Source organism: Chaetodon trifascialis, chromosome 15, assembly GCF_039877785.1.
Source record: "Chaetodon trifascialis isolate fChaTrf1 chromosome 15, fChaTrf1.hap1, whole genome shotgun sequence".
Lineage (NCBI taxonomy): Eukaryota > Metazoa > Chordata > Actinopteri > Chaetodontiformes > Chaetodontidae > Chaetodon > Chaetodon trifascialis.
The window spans coordinates 24,466,688-24,487,884 of record NC_092070.1 but is presented as its reverse complement, the minus strand read 5'-3'; the positions used below and the strand labels follow the sequence as shown (position 1 = coordinate 24,487,884).

At 46.9% G+C, this 21,197-nt stretch overlaps 1 protein-coding gene across 10 annotated transcripts in view; it reads right to left on the bottom strand.

The window, feature by feature from the left end:
- The window catches only part of LOC139344008 (RNA binding protein fox-1 homolog 3-like), a 349,683-nt gene that overhangs the window by 24,417 nt on the left and 304,069 nt on the right, over nt 1–21,197 (bottom strand). For all 10 annotated transcript variants that reach the window (XM_070981885.1, XM_070981888.1, XM_070981891.1 and 7 more), the window contains 6 exons: nt 17,715–17,966; nt 10,284–10,427; nt 6,277–6,330; nt 3,486–3,578; nt 2,650–2,710; nt 2,514–2,567 (listed from right to left, as the gene is read on the bottom strand). In XM_070981885.1, coding sequence (XP_070837986.1) covers nt 2,514–2,567; nt 2,650–2,710; nt 3,486–3,578; nt 6,277–6,330; nt 10,284–10,427; nt 17,715–17,966 — 658 coding nt within the window. The remainder of the gene's footprint in view (nt 1–2,513; nt 2,568–2,649; nt 2,711–3,485; nt 3,579–6,276; nt 6,331–10,283; nt 10,428–17,714; nt 17,967–21,197) is intronic.

Here is a 21,197-nt window from a genome sequence, read left to right as displayed (position 1 = left end):
GCATGTACAAATGCATCTATATATAAATAAACACGTCCTTCACATATGTAGATTTCACATACAACATACTAGAGCTTCAACAATTAACTATCAACTATTAAATGATTGATTAATCAGTTTGACTAATTTGTTAAGAAAAACAAGTCAAAATTATTGACTTGAGAATAATCAGCGGATGAATCAACAATGAAAACAACATACTAACATGTATGTTAAAAAAAATTCATAAGCATGAATTAAAACTATGTACATATACAGAAATCTACATCATGTACCTGTAATACTCACATCTGTACAAGCTTTAGCCTCACACCTGCTCCCTGTCTATGCATGTAATTATAAGCTGTATGTAGAGACGTGTGTACATGTGTCTCTGAGCACATGAAATGGACCAGGACAAAGACAGTCCTCGTTACATATGGACGGACCTCTGAGATGAGGAGGTGGAGGGCAGATTCTGGTGTTTGCTCGACAAAAGTTTTCATGTAAACCAGATCAGACACTGGATGCTTCCCAGCTGCCACACACCATGATTCGTGCCTCTGCCATGTTTTATTGCCAATCCCTCCATTTGACTGGGAACCCAATCACCATGCTCCTCTTTCCTGGACCGCGACCCCCCCCTCCCCCCCTCCATCAGGGCTCTGGGGGAGGTTTGGGTGTTAGGTGGCAACAGAGGACGCGGACTTGGGGTTGGCGCCGCCTGCCTGTACCCTACCAAACGCTCCCCACCCCCCTCCTCCATCAGTAGGAGGGGCCAATCTACCCTGGAAGAGGTTAAGAGCGAGGAGCCGGCATGAGGCTCTCATCCGTCATTCTCCTGAATGGGTTTTGAGGACAATAAACCTGTAGCGCCAGGACGAATGGAGACGAAGTGTGCTGTCACCGAGCCAGGATTTATGGCTCCCAATTTCACTGATCTCCCGCACAGAAATGAGGACTGATAAACAGTGATTAATCGCCTTTATATCCCATTTTACTCCCACCAAAAGTATATTAACTGTAGCTATAATGATTTTGGAATACATCCTGAATCCTGCGAACCTGATTCTTGTTGGGTTTCTTTTTTTCTCGGGGAGGGAAGGCACGTCGCAGCCAAAGGCACGGTCAGTGTTTTCCCTTTTTTTAAAGCACTAAAATGGCCTTTTGCTGCTCATCAGGGCGGTTTGGTTTCAAAAATGTATCTCTTATTTATGTTTCCCATCTTCCCAGCTGGCAAGCATATGTTGTCGTTTAGGCTTGGCAAACTCCAGTGCCATGTCAAGACGACTTGAAAAATTAGCAGCCAATAAATCACCCAACCCCTCCTGCTTCCCCTGCCTGGAGTGGTGGACCACACTCCCTCTGATTTATGAGATGATTTGGGAAGTGTGTGTGTGCGCGAGTGTGTGTGTGAGTGTAAAATGAAGAAAGTGTGCATGAAAGAGGGGACGTGCATTAGTGTCTGTGTTCTACATAGGTTATCTATTTCTGTATGCTGGAATGCTTTGGTCTGAGTGTAAAAACAGGGCAGGGGGAGTGCTGCGTGTATGTAGGTCAGTCAAATGATTGTTGACGAGTTAAGATTTTTAATTTAGCGCAAACTCCACCTGACTGTGGCTTAATGTATATGTTTGAGCCTGTGCATGCGCCTGCAGAGGGATGTGTGTTTGTGTGTGCATATAATTATCAGGAGAAGATGTCGAAATCAAGGGGGGGGGGGGGGGGGGATAGGAGGAGGAGGTGTGTGGGAGGCAGGGGAGGAGGCACGGAGAGGGTGAGGGGTTGGGGATGAAATAAAAATGATAGATGACTGCTTTCTGTCATGGACAGTTATTTAGAGGTTCGCCGTAAAGCTGTCCGGGGAACGAACAGATTTTAGTCTAATGAGCAGAAAGGAAAGCCGTTAAAGTGGCGCGATGTGCTCAGCACTTCTTCCAAATGAAATAGTACCATTTCCCCCTCATTAAAATGCAAAGGGTTCATATAACATACAGCAATAAAGCTGGCATGTCGAGGCAGAGAGAGATAGGGAAAACCCCACTGAGCTCATCTCATTCCTCCATTACTGAGACCAGAAGGAATAGCGGCCTTCGACAGGGTAGGTGCCAACAATATCGCTCACTCAATCTCCCTTATTCGGTTAGCTCTGTAAAAGTCAATCTGGCGCACTTGGCAAATCCATCCACAGCAGCAGCCTCCACAATCTGATAACAGTTGCAGGGGCGCTTGCTCTTGAAATCATTTTTTTCAGCTCTACAGTTGCACACCGTGCAAACAATAGCTCAGGCTCCCTCAGCCACTCAGAGAGGCTTGGATCATCCACTGCTTATCTGGGCCGCTCTCAGATTCACTTTGATTTGAGGGGAATTTCATGTTCAGTAGGTTCAGGATGAGCCCGATTGTAGAAATTCAGGGGTCAGATCGGGATTGGCTGCGGCCGATAGTGGCCTCAGGTACAGTGGTGTACAGGCGGTGCAAGGCAGAGAGAAAAACAGTCAAAATGTGAACCGCGGGAGCTGAACATGTCTTACCAGCATACAGTTCAGGACCGTAGACAGCTCCCACCACTGGATTCAGCTTCCAGCCTGCGAACAAAGACAAAAAAACTCAGCTGACAATAACAACAACATGGACACAATGTGATGTCCAGCTTTTATTGGCACTCACCATTCGTGTATGGGTTGGCCACTTTTTTGTTTGTCATCACTCGTGCTGTTGCATTGTTCACCTGTTCAAAGCAACAAAACACAGACCCGTCATCACTGACCTTCACATTTCCTATCCAGACATCCAGGACGGGCCAAACGCAAGCAGCAAACCAAGACGACTAAAGGCAAATTCATAAAATAATAGATAAATAAATAAATGATTATGTAAATGTTTGTAGCACTTTGGTGTGATTGAGTTTGGGTTCACCCGTTCATGAATTTATTCATCGTTTCAATTCTCTTACAGATTATTAAATTACTGGAAAGAGGGGGGAAGCATGCACCAATTACCCACAGGTATGAATAAAAAAAACAACATCCTCCAAATTCAGTAATTGGTTGGATAAACAAATGGATTCCAAAAGAAAAACACAGACAGTGCTTTGATTTTCTTCTATTGACCTGATGAGAATGACTGAGTGGGGGCTCGGCTCGTCGTAAACAAGAGCAGAATTAGAGCAGGCAACACTAAACGATGGTGACAGGGGGATGCGGGTCTTCTCAGATCTGACAGGAACCCAGAGGATGATGGCATGCATTCATTCTGCATTGTCAGGTAATGACGGACAACTGGCGTGTCCGGGTTGACGTGTATGGATCCCGCATTCTACTGAGAACACGTTATACGCACCATTATGCATGCATGCATCCAGACACACATACATTCAGGGATGCAGAAATCCACACGCACACACAGTAGCAGCCACATGCTAATGCATGGGTTTATAGGTAAGTTCAGGAGGCAGCAGGCAGGAAGTAGAGAAAGACGGGGAAAAGGGAAAAAAATGAAAGCACCTCTATTTTGCGTCCCTCTACGATTGTACCGTTTAGTTTCTCCCGTGCACGATCAGCATCTGTGCTTGTTTCAAAAGTTACAAACCCAAAGCCCTGAGAGCGCCACGTTAGCCACCAGTAGAGAAAAGGGAGAGGGATGGACACGCGCACACACATTCACACACACACGCACACAGACAGAGGAGAAAGAAAGGGGAAGGGAGGAGAGAAGGGAAAGAGAGGTGAGAAGACAGGAGTAGGTGAGCAGCGGCGGCGGCGGCAGAGTCGAGTTGTAAGCAGCCAGATTAATTAGAGGCAGTTAGTGAGGCGTCAGGAAACAGCAAACAGAGAGATCCGAGGAGGAGAGGATAGCGGTGACATGACCTCACACGGCAACACCAACAAACCTGCCTGCTTTACCCAATTAAACAGCACAGCACCGGCGCCACGGGTGAATGTCAGGAGGCAGCGGATGCAAAACACTGCGTTAGCTGCCATAATAGTCGTATAATTATCTACACAACTTCAGCAGCGCGGGCGGCTAAAGCGGCATGGCCTCCCTTTGAAGACATGGGCACCGGGAGAAGGAGTGTGAATTCTCCAAAGAGAGATGTTAAATTGATCCCCGACTATTTTCTAATTCACCGCTGTAATAAGTAGACATGGAGGCGAAGTGACACCGGCCCATTGATGCAAAAAAGTGAACGGTGTCACTGTAAACGCCGTCCTCTGTGATAGAGAAGAGCGAGGATATTGACTTTAAACCCCGACCAAAATATACCCAACCTCGCATTTCCATCCCCATCCCCCCCAGCTCTCTGTCTCCCTCGCTCCCCTGGGGGGGTTTGTCACTTCCTTGAGTTATGTGGACTGGGATGCTGGACCTGAGCTCTATAGCAGAACCATTAAGATATGCTGGCCAAACAAGTCCCATTCCTTTGGTTTCTATATATACTTATAGAGGTATGGGCAGGGGAAGAGGGAGCATGGCCGGCGCTGACTGATAATTGCTTGAGGATGTAATACATGTGAGAGATGGCGAGCAGCGTGATCTCGTATGCATACACAGGATCTCCAGGCTGCTATTCCTAGCATAAATAACACGGGACCTGTCCTTGGGGAAAGAGAGATAAAGAAATAAATTCAAAAAAGGAATTGAGGGCAAAATTAATCCTTTGGACATTCACCCAACTGTGGTTACCCCCTCTATCTTTTTTTTATCATGCACAAATAATTAGCTTACAAGAGGGGAGAGTGCAGCCACCATTTTTCAAAGGAGACAAACATATTGAATGCAAATTGCCAAAGCTTCATAGGAAATAGATTGTTTATTAATGGCCTGGTAGGTTCATTATGTAGCACACAGGGTGCGGGAGAGAGCGAGGCATCATGGGTAATGGCTTTGTAGGGCACAAACAATAAATGCTTGTTACGGCGGAGGAGGCAGGTTTATCCGGTGCTCAATCTTGTCTGGCAGAGGGGGCTGAGCTGCAGCAGCATCGCTGAGTTGCAGGGCTCCCTGCATGCCTGCATTGGAGCCCCAAATACTCCCAGGTATGAGTGGGAATCAGCAGTATTCATGCCTCAACACCCAGCCGGGGACCCTGTCTCGTTTATGAATGGAAAGCTCTGGAGCTTAGTACACTCTATTAAATGAACAGCTGGATGAGTAGCACTCGGCTGTTCACGCCACCGCAAGCTTAACCTGTCCATGGTAGGTGGTTAGGAGACTGATACTGCAGCTACGCAGCAGCGCTGAGGCGGTCCGGTGGCTTCCTGGTGTTCTTGGTTTAGATTAGCTTTGAAATACATACATACATGATGACAGCAGTTTTAGATTATTTCTGCAGATTTTCCGTTTCTGTCTGTCTACCTGACCTCAAAGATTAAAGCTGTCTCAATCAACAGATCATGAAAAGACCAAAAGCACCAAGCTCCACTGTTAAAAACACGCAGCTGAGCCGCCATGAACACATGCCGGGGTTTATTTCCGGCAGTGGGATGGTGAGGTTGAGTCAAAATAATCAAATACTGGAGCACCAAATGTGGAGTGATCCGCCAATGAAAATAGTCCCCAACAACAACAGCACAGTTTAGTTGTGTTTCAGTAACATTTAGTAAAAACTGCAGTGACCAGCTGTTCATTAATGAGCCTTTTAAAAAAAGGCATCCTCAGTAGGGGCCAATGGGCTTCGAGCTGAGAGCGGGGGAGCATTGCTGGTTTTGGTCTTTTGATGGGTTGTGTTGACAATAACAAAATGACAGAATAATGAAATTATCTTGGATGTGGGCATTGAAAGCTTCCAGGTGACGTCCTGTTTGTCCAAAGCTTGAAATGTGAGGTCAAAGAAGGATTAGCCCTCAGATTTCCTCCAACTAAACTCTGTTTATTTGCAAAACATCCCAGAGAGCATCATTCTTATCCTGATTTATAGTTTATCTGAAAACAAAATGATAAACCCTGAATAATGGAGGACCAGCATCCAGGCATCAAAGAAGACCCGGTCCCTAAACAGTTTCACTTCCATAAGCTTGAAGACCTGCAGCCTGCTGTTGGATTAAGTGAATTGTGAAACAGCTCAATAATGAATTGATTGACAGGGCTAATGATTCACAACTTGGGTTAGAGCTGCAACAACAAAAACAATAGGGAGGGAGGGAGAAAGAGAAAGAGAGGCATGGTGGATGCAGCTCTCCAGGACCAGGCTTAGGGACCACTACTCTCAGCCAATGTACACACTACACTAATGCCATCATTAGGAAACAGAAGAAGTACATGGTAATGAAGCAGCTGGCGTTCTAGTTCACTTACCTTGGATCCTCGCTCATTAAAGATAATCTCCACATCTAAAATCTTTCCAAATTGCTGCAGAGAGAAAAGAAAAAGAGAAGAGTGGGGCAGAGATGGAGTTAGAAAGCCTCACTGACTGAATTCATGAGAAGGACGACTGCAGAAAGAAAAACCATTAAGGCAATATGGAAATGTTACTTTTGTGAGGAAATGGTGGTCAATTTGCATTTGTTAGCTCGGCAAACATTCTTGAAGCTGACTGGCACGCTTTAAAAAGAGATCTCATGGCTGCCGCCGCTGCTGCTTTAATGCTTTTTTGGATTTCTATCGATAGCGTATGAAACGAGATCACAGGATCGGTAAAAACGCTGGATCTTTGATTGCGTATCAGCATTTCTGGCGTTTGTTTGCCTGCTTGTTTCAACACAAAGAGAAAAAAGAAGCATCGGGTTATATTTTGATGCTGTGAGCGACGTGGAACCCCCTCCATCTTCGCGGTCACCTGGGGAAAACCCGCTTCTTCAGGTCTCTGAGCTCTGACTCGTGGAAAGTTTGGCTGTGAATGTACCTCTCTTCTTTTATACATCTCTCTCTGTCTTTTCTTTATTCTCTTCCTCTGTTTGTGTGCTCTCGCAGTCAACACGACCGAAGGGCCAGTCCCCAGGGGTTAACATGCTCCAGCCTTTCGATTTAACAGGCCTGCCTTTGGATCATTAGAAAGCAGAGGAATGAAAGTAAACTGTAAGTTCCTCTAATGAGTGGAGTGAGAGCGACTTTTAATTGCTGTCTACAATGGCCGTATTATTTCATTAAAAGTAATTACCCTGTCAAGCGGTCCGCGTCGCCTTCATTTCGGCACAACAGGGAAGAAATGGGCCTTCCATGTGGTCGACGCTCGATGGGAATGGATGGATCGTTTGACTGAGCCACTAATAGGGGTTAGGAGGAACTGGCTATTATCTGGTTGAAGTGAGTGGAGTGGGCTTGAGGAGGTGAGGGTTTATGGGTTAGCGCAAAACATATGTTCCCTCCCAGTGGAGAGGGGTATGTGGTGACCTCACCACTTCAAGTTAAAGGAAAAACAAGGCTTGGTTATTTAAAACCGGCTCTGTTGCAGCAGGGCGTATCTCCTCCCCTATATATCCGCTCCTGAAAGGAGATTCCATAGATCCTATCCACACATCTGCCTCATATGGCGCTCGGCTTCATTGATTCGAATGGGAAGCGTTGGCTCGATCGCACACGCAGGCATTTATATCCCAGTGTGATGCCCCTTTCTCGCCTGAGATGACAATGCTTTCCCCACGCAATGTGCAGATGCTAATTGTTTTAACCGAGCGTAATGGGCTTGTGGCGTCGATTAATTAGTTTCAGAGGAAGTCGTCTTTGTGGATTTCCACATGGCGCTGGGGACTGCTCGCTGCTCACCAGTGATCTTATGCACTTCTATCCCCACCCACCCACTCACACACACACACACACACACACACAGAAACAGCTGCATCAGCAGCACCGATAAATAATAGCTTCAATGGGAGGAGCCTCCAGAGGGAGGACAAGGGAGGCTGACGTCATCTCAGAGGCTGCAGTGAGATTCATCCATCCAGAAACGATAAAAACAATTCAGTACTGATAGGAGAATAAAAACACCGGCAGATGTTCACCAGTTAAAGGACCACAGCATGTTTTATCCCACTTATCACATGTATTCTTTCTTTACATCACAGCTGACATACTGTGCTTTGGTTTCCGATCACTCTGCACATTACAGAGAGACATAAAGTGGATTAATGTTTGATATTTGAGACCAATGGATGGTCAGCAAAAGTGAAAAGTGTACATGACTTGCCGTTAAGGAGCTAAAACTTGTAAACACACTAATACGGTCCTTTGATACAGTGTGAACTCGCTGCCTTTTTCCGAAATGAAATTACAATACGCTGCAGTCCCCACGCCTTAAGCCTCCTAGTGTGGAAGCAACAAACAAGATCGAGGCCACTGTGCCTCCACTTTTGATTAGCTTGAATATCTTTAAGCTCTTCAGAAAGCTGTAATTACGCTGCAGCAGCCCTGTGTGTTCAGACAGTAGAGCGTGTTCAGACACAGCAGCCAGTGTGACAGCAGGATGGGGGAGGGCAGAGGTCCTGATTGCTCTGGGGAATGCTGTGAGAGCCCTTACATGCACTGAGAGAAGCACTGCTGAAGAACCCAGTCGCACAAATGAGGGCACCCTCGAGCAGCGCAGCATGGGCGCCGCACAGAGCTCGCTCGCTCGCGCTTGGAGTGTTTTCATTTCCCCTGCACTTGCACTAGCTCTCAGAGATCACAGTTTCTAATTACTGATTAAGGTCCGCTGTGGTCGTCCTAATGAGCCCTTCATTCAGCGCCTCGTTAAAGGCTCACAGGTTTCTCCACACCCTTAATCTGGTGCCGTGCAGGGTGCATCTCAGGCCATCCCTCCTTGTTTTAGGGTGCCAGCGCCGAAGCTTTCCGCTGGTGGTGAAACCTTTGCCGCCGTCACCAGAGAGGGGCTCTCCGTGCCGTGCGGCAGCAGATGGAGCTCCTGGCGGGGCTTTGCTCTGCTGTAGGGCCTTCTCTAGTGGGCCGTGCAGCTCCTCCACTCTCCTTCTACTCTGTCTTCCTGCCTACATGTCTGTGGGTTTCACTCATGCGCAACATTAATGGTGTATTGAGCCGGTGGCGCTCCAGAAGCCATTAGAGCTGGAGGGATGAGGCTTTGCACATGCTGATCACACAAAGGCCCATTGTGGAGGCCATGTCAGAGGGTGGAGCAGAGCAGCTATCTCACTGCCAAGCTCTACCCAAGACAATCAATCCCACAATCCTCCACCATGCCAACCACCGAGAAGGGCAGGCCGTGTAACGGGAAGGAACGGGCACCGTGTGGGTGAGCGGGGTGATTGAGGGGAACTGGGTGGGCCGCGATCAATTTTGTATCGTATATCTGTGCGCGCCGGCCAGGCACACAAAGCCTCCGAGCTAATTACTGAGGCGATTTGGATTCCGCACGACCTGCACCAGAGCTGGGAACAATAAAGCCAACAATCAGAGAGAGAAAGGGAGAGAGAGCAGCCATGTTGTCTGCAATTTATAAAGCCACAGCCAGGCCTCTCGAGTAATTAATATCATCAGCTGGATGTTGTCTTCATAACGATGAGAATTAACGCCTCTGGGTTCTAATGGTCCAATTAGCGCATAACATTTAAAGTACGTTTTTGGCAAGCAGCTCCGTTCAGATCCATTATCGTTATTGAATTGGGGATGTTTGGTTCAATTCGTATTGAGGCTTTTGTGAGGCACGAGGGTGAGCAGTTGAACTATTCATTGCCTCATTAATTGGGTGAGAGACACAGAGAGAAGGAGAGAATTCCTATTCTGGTATGCTAATATGTCAGATGACCACTCGATGAGTAACCTCTGATCAGAAAGTAAAAATACAGAAGGAGTTCAAGATAATTCTGTTTTTTTGGTCATTATTCAGCATTGATCTCACCAGGTTTTTTGTCTGACAGTCAGGTGATCAAAGGTGTTTTAAACCATCCTCAGGTTAGCCTAGTTATCACTGCACTGGGCTGTTTTTCTTTACTTTCGCGGTTTTTCATGGTCTCAGACTTGCGAGATGCTGGTTTGAGCCCTTGCCCGCCTCATTAAATATGTGGCCTTTGTTGTGTGATTTCGCCCCACTGCTCATTTTCTCTGAAGCTTAATAAGCCAAATATTCTGTTTCATAATAGTCTAATCATTTCTTCTGATGTTAGTGGAGGCAGTGTTTGTTTCAGGGCCTCCAATATAAAAACACAGTAGGACACCCTGCAATCAGGAGTGCTACCGACATTTCCAGTGCGCTAAATTTCAGTTTAACAACCCGTCTGGTCACCTGCTGCTTGTGTTTCAGACTTTGTTACCAAATGGCTGGAATGAAAGCAAGCACAGTGTTATCGTGAGCCATAAACGCAGCAACAAGACCGCAGATGTGAAAAAGTAGGACTTCCCTTCAGGGTACTCACCCCAAACATTTGCCTTAGGTCAGGGTCCCGGAAGCGGAAGGGAATGTTGGAGACATGTAACCTTTTGGGCTGCTGCTTCTCTGAAGAGTCTGAGTGCTGGAGCTGGAGCTGCTGAGAGCCCTCTGTTTGCGTCACATCATCTGTCTGCCGGAGGGAAACAAACAGAAGACACAAGCTGCTCATTAGCTGCTACAGTATACTGTACCTCCCGGTCCTGCATGGAGAGGGGGGGGGGGGGGGGGGGGGGGGCTGGAACAGGAGGGTGGGTGCGGGCTGCAGGGTGGGGTGGGAGGCCTGGCTAACTAACTTACTCAGCGTCTGCCATTTTTCAATCGGCGAGAAAGCCGAAGCGATAAACAGCCGATGACTTATAGTGTCAAACCTGAGGTTGTGCATTACAAATCCACTTATTAATCTCTTGCACTTAGCTCTTGAGCAACAGGGAAGATTGAAGGCGCTGACAAAAAGGCGTGGATATAGATCCAACAGAGCCCTGACATGTCTAGACTAAAGACACATTATTGGTGACGTTTGCACACAGCCATCAGAGTGCGAGGCCCAAAGCCCTCAGCGTTGTTGTTTCCATCATTATGCGAATGCGATGCTGACATTTCTATATAAATGACGTGTCTGATGTCAATGACAAATTCCACTTGTTTCTCTCTGTGACACCAGTGATGGATTTCTCTGAGGCTGCTGGTGGCTTGTCTGTTCAGATGGACCTTGTTTTTGAGGCACTTGCTGTTTCTGATGCGTCTCTGTGGACGAAACCTCGACGGCATAGTTCATCCTCCCTTTTATGCACCCATGTCAGATAATAATCGTAATAGTAATAAATAAAAGTGAGGGAAAAGGACATGAGCACAGAGGAAGTAAAGACAATAAAATGAATTTAAAAAAATAAACCGGTAAACATAAAAACATACCCGACATTTCCAAAAGCTTTCACTTCATGTTAGGCGAAATAGCTCGTTAGTTAGCATCTTTAAAAACGTCTTATTCATGTATGTGTGTGCATTAATTGTAGGCAATTAGCCTAGCTTAGCATAAAGCAAGGGAGGACAGCTAGCCTGGCTCTGTCTGAAGTGTCTAATGCACACACATTTCAGCAGCAGTCTGCAGTGTGAGGTGGAGGCGCTGTTAGAGCTGGTTGCACTGACTTCCTGTGACTATGGAGTGTATCTGCTGACCTGCAGTAACGCTGCACAGGATGATGATGATGATGATGTCAACTCTGTCAACAAATATCAGCATGTGAAAACCACAAATTAGCTTTTTTACTTAATGCACAGATAAAAGAAACGAGCCTTGATAAAAGCTGTTCATTGGTGCACGCTTGGACTTTGGAGAGAGCCAATCATGGCGAAGGGAAAGCAATCATCAGCTAACCTCTGATCTCTGATCTGCCTGATTTCCTCCCCGAGAGGTTTTGTGAATCTATAACAGCGTCAGACCACCTCCACCACTGCTCCTGAGAGAGCACAGCAAGTACTCTGAAGACACGTTTGTTTTTAGCATTTTAGCGTCCGTTCTGCGAGCAAATGACTGAAATGAACAGAAATGACGATTCGCTGCCGGTGACTCAGAGAGGGGCTAAATATCGAAACGCAGAGAGGAGGGGAGCATGGGAGGCGGGAGAGTGGAAGTGGCAGATATTGAGCACAAAAGCTGTTTGAATGTGATATGTAAACTGCAAGGTCTCCTGGGAAGTGCTCTCTGAGCACGGCAAACACACTATACACTGGCTGGGAAGTCACATACACAGACACAATCTTGTACCGAGATACAGACGTGAAAAGGGAGGAGGCTGTTTCCAGAGTACAAACGGTTCAGATGACACGTGCATGAGCGCGTGTGCGCACACACACACACACACACACACACACGCACACACAGATAACCCTCACCCTGCTCTGAGGCTGTCAGATGGCTGCAGGCCACTCTTAGTGATACATTTCCCACCATTTAGGAAATGGGGTAGGGATTTATTCATTATAATTCATCATCACAGTATTATCATTATCATCATGATCGTAATGATGATCGCCTTTATTATTCTCATTATCATAATCACAATCTCCACTGTAATGGCCGTCATTTATTTGGTTTTTATGGCCCATTCCGAGACGGTGACATACATTGTTAACAGTGACAGTTGTTTGATTCAAGGTCCCACTTTGTCTCCCCTGCAGCCATCCAGGTAGGGCAGGTTGGTGGCAGCTACCGAAGTCCCGCCCAGGCTCGCCGGCATCCAGACCAGAGGTTAACAAGTGGCGAAGGACACGGGAGCCGCGAAATGCTCCAAGCCGGCCAGCTGGACGGTAAGGAGTGGATTTGTGACAGAGAGGGACGGGCGGAGGGGTCTTAACTCTGCTCTGTCCTCGCGTGCTGGAGGTTAATAGCCTGAGTAGCCATGTTGGGCCCCGGGGGTGACACATTGCAGACAGATGCTGGGACCGTGGAGGGTGACAAGGTACCGGAGCCCCGCGGGTCAATCTGTTTCATCGGTCACACATGACACTATCGACCTTTAGCGTATGTTACCAGACTACTGAGCACCTCTGTCCTCCAGCTCTGTCTGTCTGGCTTTTTATCACGGCAAGCGCAGTCGCATGTTTGCAAACATCCAGATTAACTTTCACTCGGCGCTCAGACAGGCCGGCAGCACGCTGACATCAGGGGCAAATACACATATGGAGAACACAAATACTGAATTGCTGACTCCCAAGCAGCCCGGACCGCATCCTACTAACTCAATAAGTTGGAGTGTCACTGAGATCCGGGATGCCTGCGCTCCCGAGGCTCCAGCCTGCCTGCCTGGTTGTGAGATGGTGGTGTTGCAGTGGAAAATAATTACCTTCGTATTACCATAGGAGGCCACCTTCAGTGGCACTTTACTGTCCCGACAGCTGCTGTCACAGGGAGGAGGAGGAGGTGGGATGCGAAACATGCCGTCACCGCCACAGCCAGCAAACCAGAGAGTGAGAGAGCTGTCAACTCCGGCAACTCTCCGGCTTCCTGTTCAGTCATTTCTCTAAAAGACTCCCTTGCTGTTATTTGCAAATCGCCTGCAAAGTGCTCTGCTCAGCACTTTCCCCCTCCTTGCAGAGTGGCATTACAAGAGCATAATTGAAACTATCTGATTGGAATGCTGCCAAGCAGGTAGATTACATCCGATTAAATGGGGGGGGGGGGGGGGATACCGAGTCTTCGCTCACAAGAATTATAATGCCTGAGCTTTAATTCATTATTTTCCTCTGCCAGTCCTCCACTGTTTGTTTTCTTTTTCTAAAGAAGCTGCAAATTTATCTCCTCCATCACCTGAGAGAGCAGGGGGTGTGACGGGGGTGAGTGTGGAGCAGAGGGGCCGCCCCCGCCTCCTCCCTCTGATTCATATAAAATAGTGAAAGGCAGAGGAGTTATTTTGGGCGTTCAGGCGACAGTTAGAGGTCCCGTTCATTTTCTGCATAAACGACTTGAGGTGACTGGGAGCTGAAGCTCCAGTAAAATACCCAGTATGAGAAAACACCATTAAAAAACAAGTCAAAAGTAGCAGCAGAGTGTATAAAAACTACAGCAGAGACTTCAGCTGCACCTCTGAAGAGGTTAAGTTTCAGATTCTGGATCACACTGGGATCAGTTCAGAAAACACTGCAGTGTTTTTGGTCCCGACTGCAACAGTAAAGTGTGAATTTACCAAAACTGTGAACGACGATCGTGGGTATTGTAGTATTTAGATACGAAATAAGCTTGAAACAATTAAAACTAATAGACGCTCGCGGATGTTGTGTAGTTCTTCTGTAGTCAACAAATCCCATTAAAGACCAAAGAACAGACTCGACCCTGATGAGTCTTCATCCTCTGAGCTCCTTTAAAACACATCAGTGAGTCACACTGGTACTCTGGCTGACATTCATTCATTACCACAAACACACACACACACACACACACACACACACACACACACACACACACACAGTGGTTAATTCTGACTCACACTCAACACTCGCTACAGCACCAAATGTGGATTCATCCGCCGCTGAAAATAGTCCGCAGCGACTGCAGTATTTCCTCCTGTCTGACTAACGTTTGCTCAAAACTACAGTGAGCAGCTGTTTTAGGAAATAGCTCAGCCTTTTTTTTAAAAGTCAAGCAATATATTTATGATGTGTTTTAAAGTTTTACTTCTTCAGAGGAACCTCACAGCTCACAGACAGGGAAGAGAAGTCAGGACATTTTGTTGGTTTTGGTCTTTTCGTGGGATTTCTGGACAATAAGAGAAAAACAGAATAACAGCAGCTAACATTGAGGAGCACTGAGGGTAACTAATATCTTTTACAGTGGGGGGAAATCAGCAGCCCCTCCCACCTTCAGAGGACACAGTCATCCCTTTTTAATGGCGGCCTCTGAAAGCGACACCGCTCAGGAGAGAGCGAGCGAGAGTGCGCATGTATGAATGTTTGCATGCGCTCGGCCATGTTTTCCACATGCTCTTGTGTGTTCGTGTGTGCGTCAATGTTATCACAGTCCCCCAGAATACCCTTTGGAAAGTCTTCACGCCGCTGACACGGGCTGTGAAAAATCTGGAATTGAGTGCTGCCCTAACGCCACTGCCTTAATTTGTTATCTGAAAAGAGAATGATTACTCATGAAATTCAACCAAACCTCAGACTATTTGAACTGAGCCAGATAACGAGCTCAGTTTTTTCTCTCTCCAGCAGAGCTCCCTGGCAGCCCTCTGCTACCCTCATCTCTAAGGATTTGGAGAAAAGTTGGGGGCTGCCTCTCTTCCTCAAGTCGCCTGCTTTCAAGTCAGCTTGTTTGAACATGGCACAGAGCGAGGTCCCAGAGGTCTGGCTCTGGACAGCGCCACCTTCCCAGTATAGACGAGTGACTGGTAGACACAGACAGAAACAGAGTCCCAGCGCCTCATTAAAACATACACACTCTCCGTTCTCTGCAGGGAATTCACACAGAATCCATACGTTTCACTGGATTTTCAGTCTCTCTTGACTCTTTTTAAGTCTTTAAGTCGAGAAGATGTGCAGAGTAAAGCGTCGTCGTGGGGTAGAGGAGCTGAGCGCAGCAGAGTCGAGCCAAGGGAGGAGGGCGAGGGGGAGAGTCGCAGCGAGTCGCTGATCTGCTCCCTCAATCTGTGTTTCTGCAGGGTGCCCTAATCAAAGGCACCCGGGCCCGTCTGTGGCACCCAGAGCAAACAGGCTGGGTCTGTCATTAAAGCTGGGGAACACAGCGGTGGGCGACACTACACCAGCAGCCCCCGAGGATTAGACTCTCTGTTTACACCCCACTAATCTCATCCCTCTGTCCTGCCTGAGAAAGGACGGGTGGAAGTGGGGAGAGCGTGGATGCGGAGAATGAAGATGGAGGAAAGTGGGGACGGAGCGAGAGGGGAAGAGAACGAAGGAAAGCGAGGCGAGCTCTCATCTCTCCACGGCCACCATCTCTGGGCTTTCTTCACAGCGGGTGAGCAGATGAAATGAAATCAAATGCGAAATGGATAGAGAGGGGAGACGGTGAGAGATAGCAAACGGAGGAGTGGTGCACAGTGTCGGAGGGGGGAGGAGGAGGAGGCTGAGGAGGAGGAGACTGAACCTCCTGCCAAGTCTCTCCTCACTTTAAACTCTCTTGTGTGTCAGCCATTACTGTAAGTGCGGCGCATAAGCATGGAGCAGTTGGAGAGCGTCGCACAAATCTTCAAATCAAACATTGCTGCATTACAGGCCGATGATAATACGCCACGCCACGCTATTGCTCCGCTTGTGCTGCATAAGCACTTTCTTGCTGCCAAATGTTCGTAGCTGCGCGGTAATTGTGAGGCTGGGAAAATTGAGTTATTAACAACGGTCTTTATGAGTGACCCAGATCCCTCTCAGGAGGCCCGTGGCCTCGCTGTGACCTCTCCCAGCAGGTGTTTCCATGCTAGAGCAGAAAAGAAGGTCTGAAGGTTTTATTTCTTCATCTCTGCCGGCATTATCCGTCTTTGTAGACGCATCTCTAAAGTTTGGAGCTAAGTCGTCCTCCTTTTTATCTACATCTGCCTCTTGTGGAGGTAAATCCCGGGTCAAGGCATTTTCTATCACACTTTCACCACACAAGGATGAATCGTATGAAATATCATTTGGAATTTCACTCACTTCCAAGTCGTGTATCTCAGTGTGCAGCGTTGCCAGGGGTTTGTTTTCCACTGCGAGTGCCAGTAATTTAAATACATGCACTCTTCTGGTGAGGTGAAAATGAGTGAAAAAAGGATGTAATTATTTCCTGGCACAGTCACACAGAGGATATTATCTTAAGTGTAAAGGAAGGTCTCAAATATTTGGATGCAGTTACAAATAATTAGCCAATCTGACTAAACAGCAATTGATTCTGGCTCATTGAGGAAAGCGAACGTGTCCTTTGGTCTTTTAACAGAGCGAAGAAGTGGCGGTGGTGGTGACACGCTGGAGACGTTCAACAGCTCAAATCTCCTTCACCAAAATCAATAAAACAGCTCAGGTTTACGCGTCTTTTAGGGGACACTAAACGGCACATTTTCATTAAATTCACCTCCGACGTCGAGCACGAAGCGTCACCGTGACACTGAAGTCTTCTGCTGCTCACACATGATCACTATCCTCATTTTTGTGTTTGACACGGAAGAAATATTCAAAAAGGAAAATTCTGTCACGACAGGTAAAACTGGAATCAGCTTCCAAATGCAACTCAACTAACGGAGCTACAGATTGTGAGCTTATGAAGAAACTGAAAAATTAAATGTACATTCCAATAATGGAGAAGGACCTTATTTGCAAAGTAAGAAATGTTCTCATGGTTCTTCATTACCCGCTTGAAAATCATGAGCATTTGCACAATATAATGAGTTACACAATTATTTTTCATTCATTTCCATTTTAATTTGTACATTTTGTGGAAATGACTCGTATACTTGAGTAATAAACTGACGGCATTCAACCTAAGTGCTGTTCATGTTGCGTGCGGCTGAGGTGAGTTTCTGTACAGCACAGAGAGAGGTTGCTTTGCGGCACTAAAAAGGAAGAGCGCAGACTTCTTCAGCACGAATGACGCTGAAGCGTTCAGGCTTCAGGCAGCAGCAGCAGACGATGGATGAATGAATGAGTAAAAGGAAAGCTTTCCTCAGCGAGACAGACGTCAGGGAGGGAAACAAGTTAAGAGAAATATGGAGATTTAGCTTGCAATCATGCTGACGTTTGGCTCGTTTGCTAATTAGAATCACAGTTCTATACCGATGTTAAAATAACAAACTACCATCAAAAAGCAGCTCTGAGTGATGAACAGCGTTCTTTCACTCTGGACACGTGATCACGTTGAAAGAAAAAGGTAAATAATAATGTATTTTACTTGCTGACAGCGTGTGGAGAACAGTGTTTGCAGATGATGAAGGACACTGACCGGTGCGGTCGTGGTGGCGGTGATGGCGGGCGTGCTGTTGTCAGTGCCGGCCGGCTCGCTGTGCGTCTGTGTGGGCGTGTAGAGGGTCATGGCGTGCTCGGGAACCCGGCTCTGCCCGGTGTAGTCCTGCGTCGGAAGCGGGTGCGGTGCCGCAAACTCTGCGGGGATGCCATTCTGTGGGGGAGGTGGGTACTGGGCAGGGGTGTACGGCTGGGCCATCGCTTCCGGGGGGTTGGTGGCCTCTTGGTTACCCTGCAAGAGACACACAACAGGAGGCGAGCGTTAGAACCACGGTCGAGATCAAAGTTTAATTTCCATTGTTTGATTGTACGAGCAGCATGAAAGATGCGCGGGTTCGGGAGGCAGCTGGGGAGAGTTGTCCTGCAAACCAACGAAGTCAGGGGGAAACAGCCATCATATCACAACTCAGCTCAGATTACAGGATTCCTTGATCTTTGCTAATGAACACAGTTTATGTTGTAGAGCATGGCTCGCTGTTGGAGGGGCAAGAGTCAGGGGGAATCTCAATTGCACTCATGGCAAAGCACAAGAGGAAAGATCAATTAATTGATAAAATTTTGATTAGGGCCTTTGATTCCAATGACAGGTCTGTTAAAGTAGCAGCTGCTCCCTCTCCCAGCTCCTCTCCCCCGCTTTAAAATTAGCCTTCGTGAGCTCTCCTCCTCCTCCTCCTCCTCCTCCTCCTCCTCCTCCCCATCTCCGCCTTTGTTTCTGTCTCATTTGGAATATTTCGGCTCAGGTGCGAAAATGCTACCTGAGCAGGACTTTTCTGTCACGTCTGGCCTCTTTGAAATCCCACCCAGGTTTCATTTTGTAGCCAAAAACCTTGGCCGCATAAAAATGGATCTAAATTCTTATTTAAATCAGGAAAAGAAGAACTAAATGCAGAAAAAGAACTCTTCTTCTTCTTCTTCTGTCATTTTTGCACATGCTCCCAGAACACTCTGTATGTGCTATCTGCACCACATACTCTGTGTTTTTTAGTCTCTGCTCCTGACTTAAGTGATAGATGGCCCTTTGCAATGAAGCAGTTTCACAGACCCTTTGTCTCGTGTGGATGCTTGAGATGATGAGCTGCAGAAATAATGGACTTTTCTGGCTGGTGCACATTGTTAAACTGGGTAATGGCTGGACTACAGAAGTGCATGTCTTATTGTTGCAAAGCGCTGGGGCTCTGCGAATCCAGACTAATGAGCAGAACAGTGAGATCAGTGTTGCTGGAGCGGATATCCACCCCAACATTAAAAACGCAGAGGGAAAAGGTGAGACAATAACACTGGAATCCAATAACACCCCCCTGCAAATACCCTCAATCAAATTTAAAGATACAGATCATGTGAGCTCAATGCATAACTCTTTGATAAGAGAGGAGGAGGAAAAAGCACACAGCAGCAGCGAGAAGTAAGGGTTTATGATTGGAGAAAAACAATACCAGTAAACAGATAGAGAAGTTTCTGTCTCTTCCTTTACAAGCTGGCTGGGGATAGTGAGATAGAAGATAAACGTGTTTTATTCCTTTTTTTTTTTGCTGCTGTGGTGTTTGGCCTCTTTCTGGAGATTTCTGCAGAAAGCTCTATCTGGGCAGGAGGAGGCAGCGGTTTTAATGAGAGAGCCGAGCAACACTGTGCTGTAAATGTAGTGGAAATAATTCTACTCTGACGTGTTGGCAAACAAACCTCGGCCTAAACTGTGCTCTGCCAATTAAGCAAATGCTCCATTATCTAAATGAAAGAAGAGAGGAGCCTTGAGAGAGGAGGAGGATTGACCAGCTTCCTGCAGCCTGCGGGGCCTCAAGGCTGCTCCTGCCGTAAGAGTGGACCCTCACTCCTGCCTGACCTAATCCCCCTTCTCCTTTTCATTATACTGTATTTCTATCTCCTCTGTCTCCCTCAATCCCTCCGCCCCCCCTTTCCCTTTCATGCTCATCTCTTCCTCCCCCCTCTCTTTTTATGCAGAAACTTTTTTAATCTCTACCCCTGTGCTCTACTTTTCCTCTCCCTCCAGTCATGGCATTATATAACACACTTGCATTGCGGGGCATCCTAATTCAAGGAAGCTCTTGATGTTGGCAATTTTCAACTTCTAAGCGCCCATTTTAAAGGAGAATGGGGTTGGTTACCTAAAAAAAGATGCACCTCCTGGTATGACAGCTGAAAGTACTACCAGATCTTGTGTCCTCCTTTGAACTAACCCCTGCAAACCATCAACACATCGGCGCTCAACAGTCCAGCAGAGACGGAAAGCTCAGCAGCCCGCAAACACCAAGGTGCTGTGTTTGACTGTTTCTACATCAAACACTGTTCTTGTCATTAAGGAGATCAAAGCTTCAGTTCTGTCTTTTCGTTAGTCACTGTCAAGATCTCTGCCCTCCGTCCTGACTGGCGTTTGTAAGGATTTGCTGAGGAGTAACTGAGTGTGTTTACACGCCCGCTAATACACATCAAGCATCCTCATACAAACATCAAATCCTGGTTCCGGGATTTATTTCAGGTTTGAGGAACCTCACTATGCTCACTGGCTCATTCTGAATTAATCCACAATACTGTGGCACCTTCAAAAAAGACTCATTATCTATTCCATGAGACCTCATGAGCACATTTAGGTTAAAACAATGCAGGCCAACCTTCGTACTTTCTGGACCATATTTCATCTTCTCACCGGCACACATCTCCACCAGCACAACACTGGAGAAGCAGTAAAGCAAAAAACTGATAATGGACTTGCTGAAATCAGGATGGATGAGTGACGCCAAAGAGAGGTAAATGCAACCGTGTTCCCACAGATGAAGTTGGGTTTGCCCTCAACTGTTGAGGTTAATGAGTTGCAACAAAAAGGACAGATGTGTTTGTAGATGGTCAAAAATCATAAATGAATAAAAATTTGTGCTCTGTGTTCAGTGTCATAGTCAGACTGCATCCTTGCTTATCTATGGATCCTTTTCGGTCATGAGACATTGAGTTTTTTTGGGGTTCTTCATTCTTTCCACTGCCTGTGTTGAGTTGTAAGAGGGCCTCTGGTGTTAGTTTCTTGCTTTCTATATCCTCAGCTATTTATCTGACAGTTCCTCAGTTTAGGGAAATCTGTGATGTAGTTTACTTTCCTGACTGGCAGCACTGGTTACTGTTCTGTTTCTTCTCCATGCCTCAGTTCAGATTTCTCATGACATGTTCTGCTAAACTTGTTAAGTCATCATCTTCCTTCGAGTGTCCCTCTGCGCTCGGGTTAGAACCTGAATTGTGAGACTCGAGGCACACAGGCCAGTATATCTGTGTCAGGTCTGTTGCTATTTGAGCCTTAAACAAGTGCAAAGAACTGAGACAGAGCCAAGTGACACACAAACAGGATAACAGCCTGGAGCTCGGTTTTGGAGAAAGAAAACTACCAGAGTGTTGTAGCACCATGTCGTTGCTGTTTCAAAGGGCACCAAGGCAAAAGCAAGGAGGCGGAGAGTACAGGCCTCAT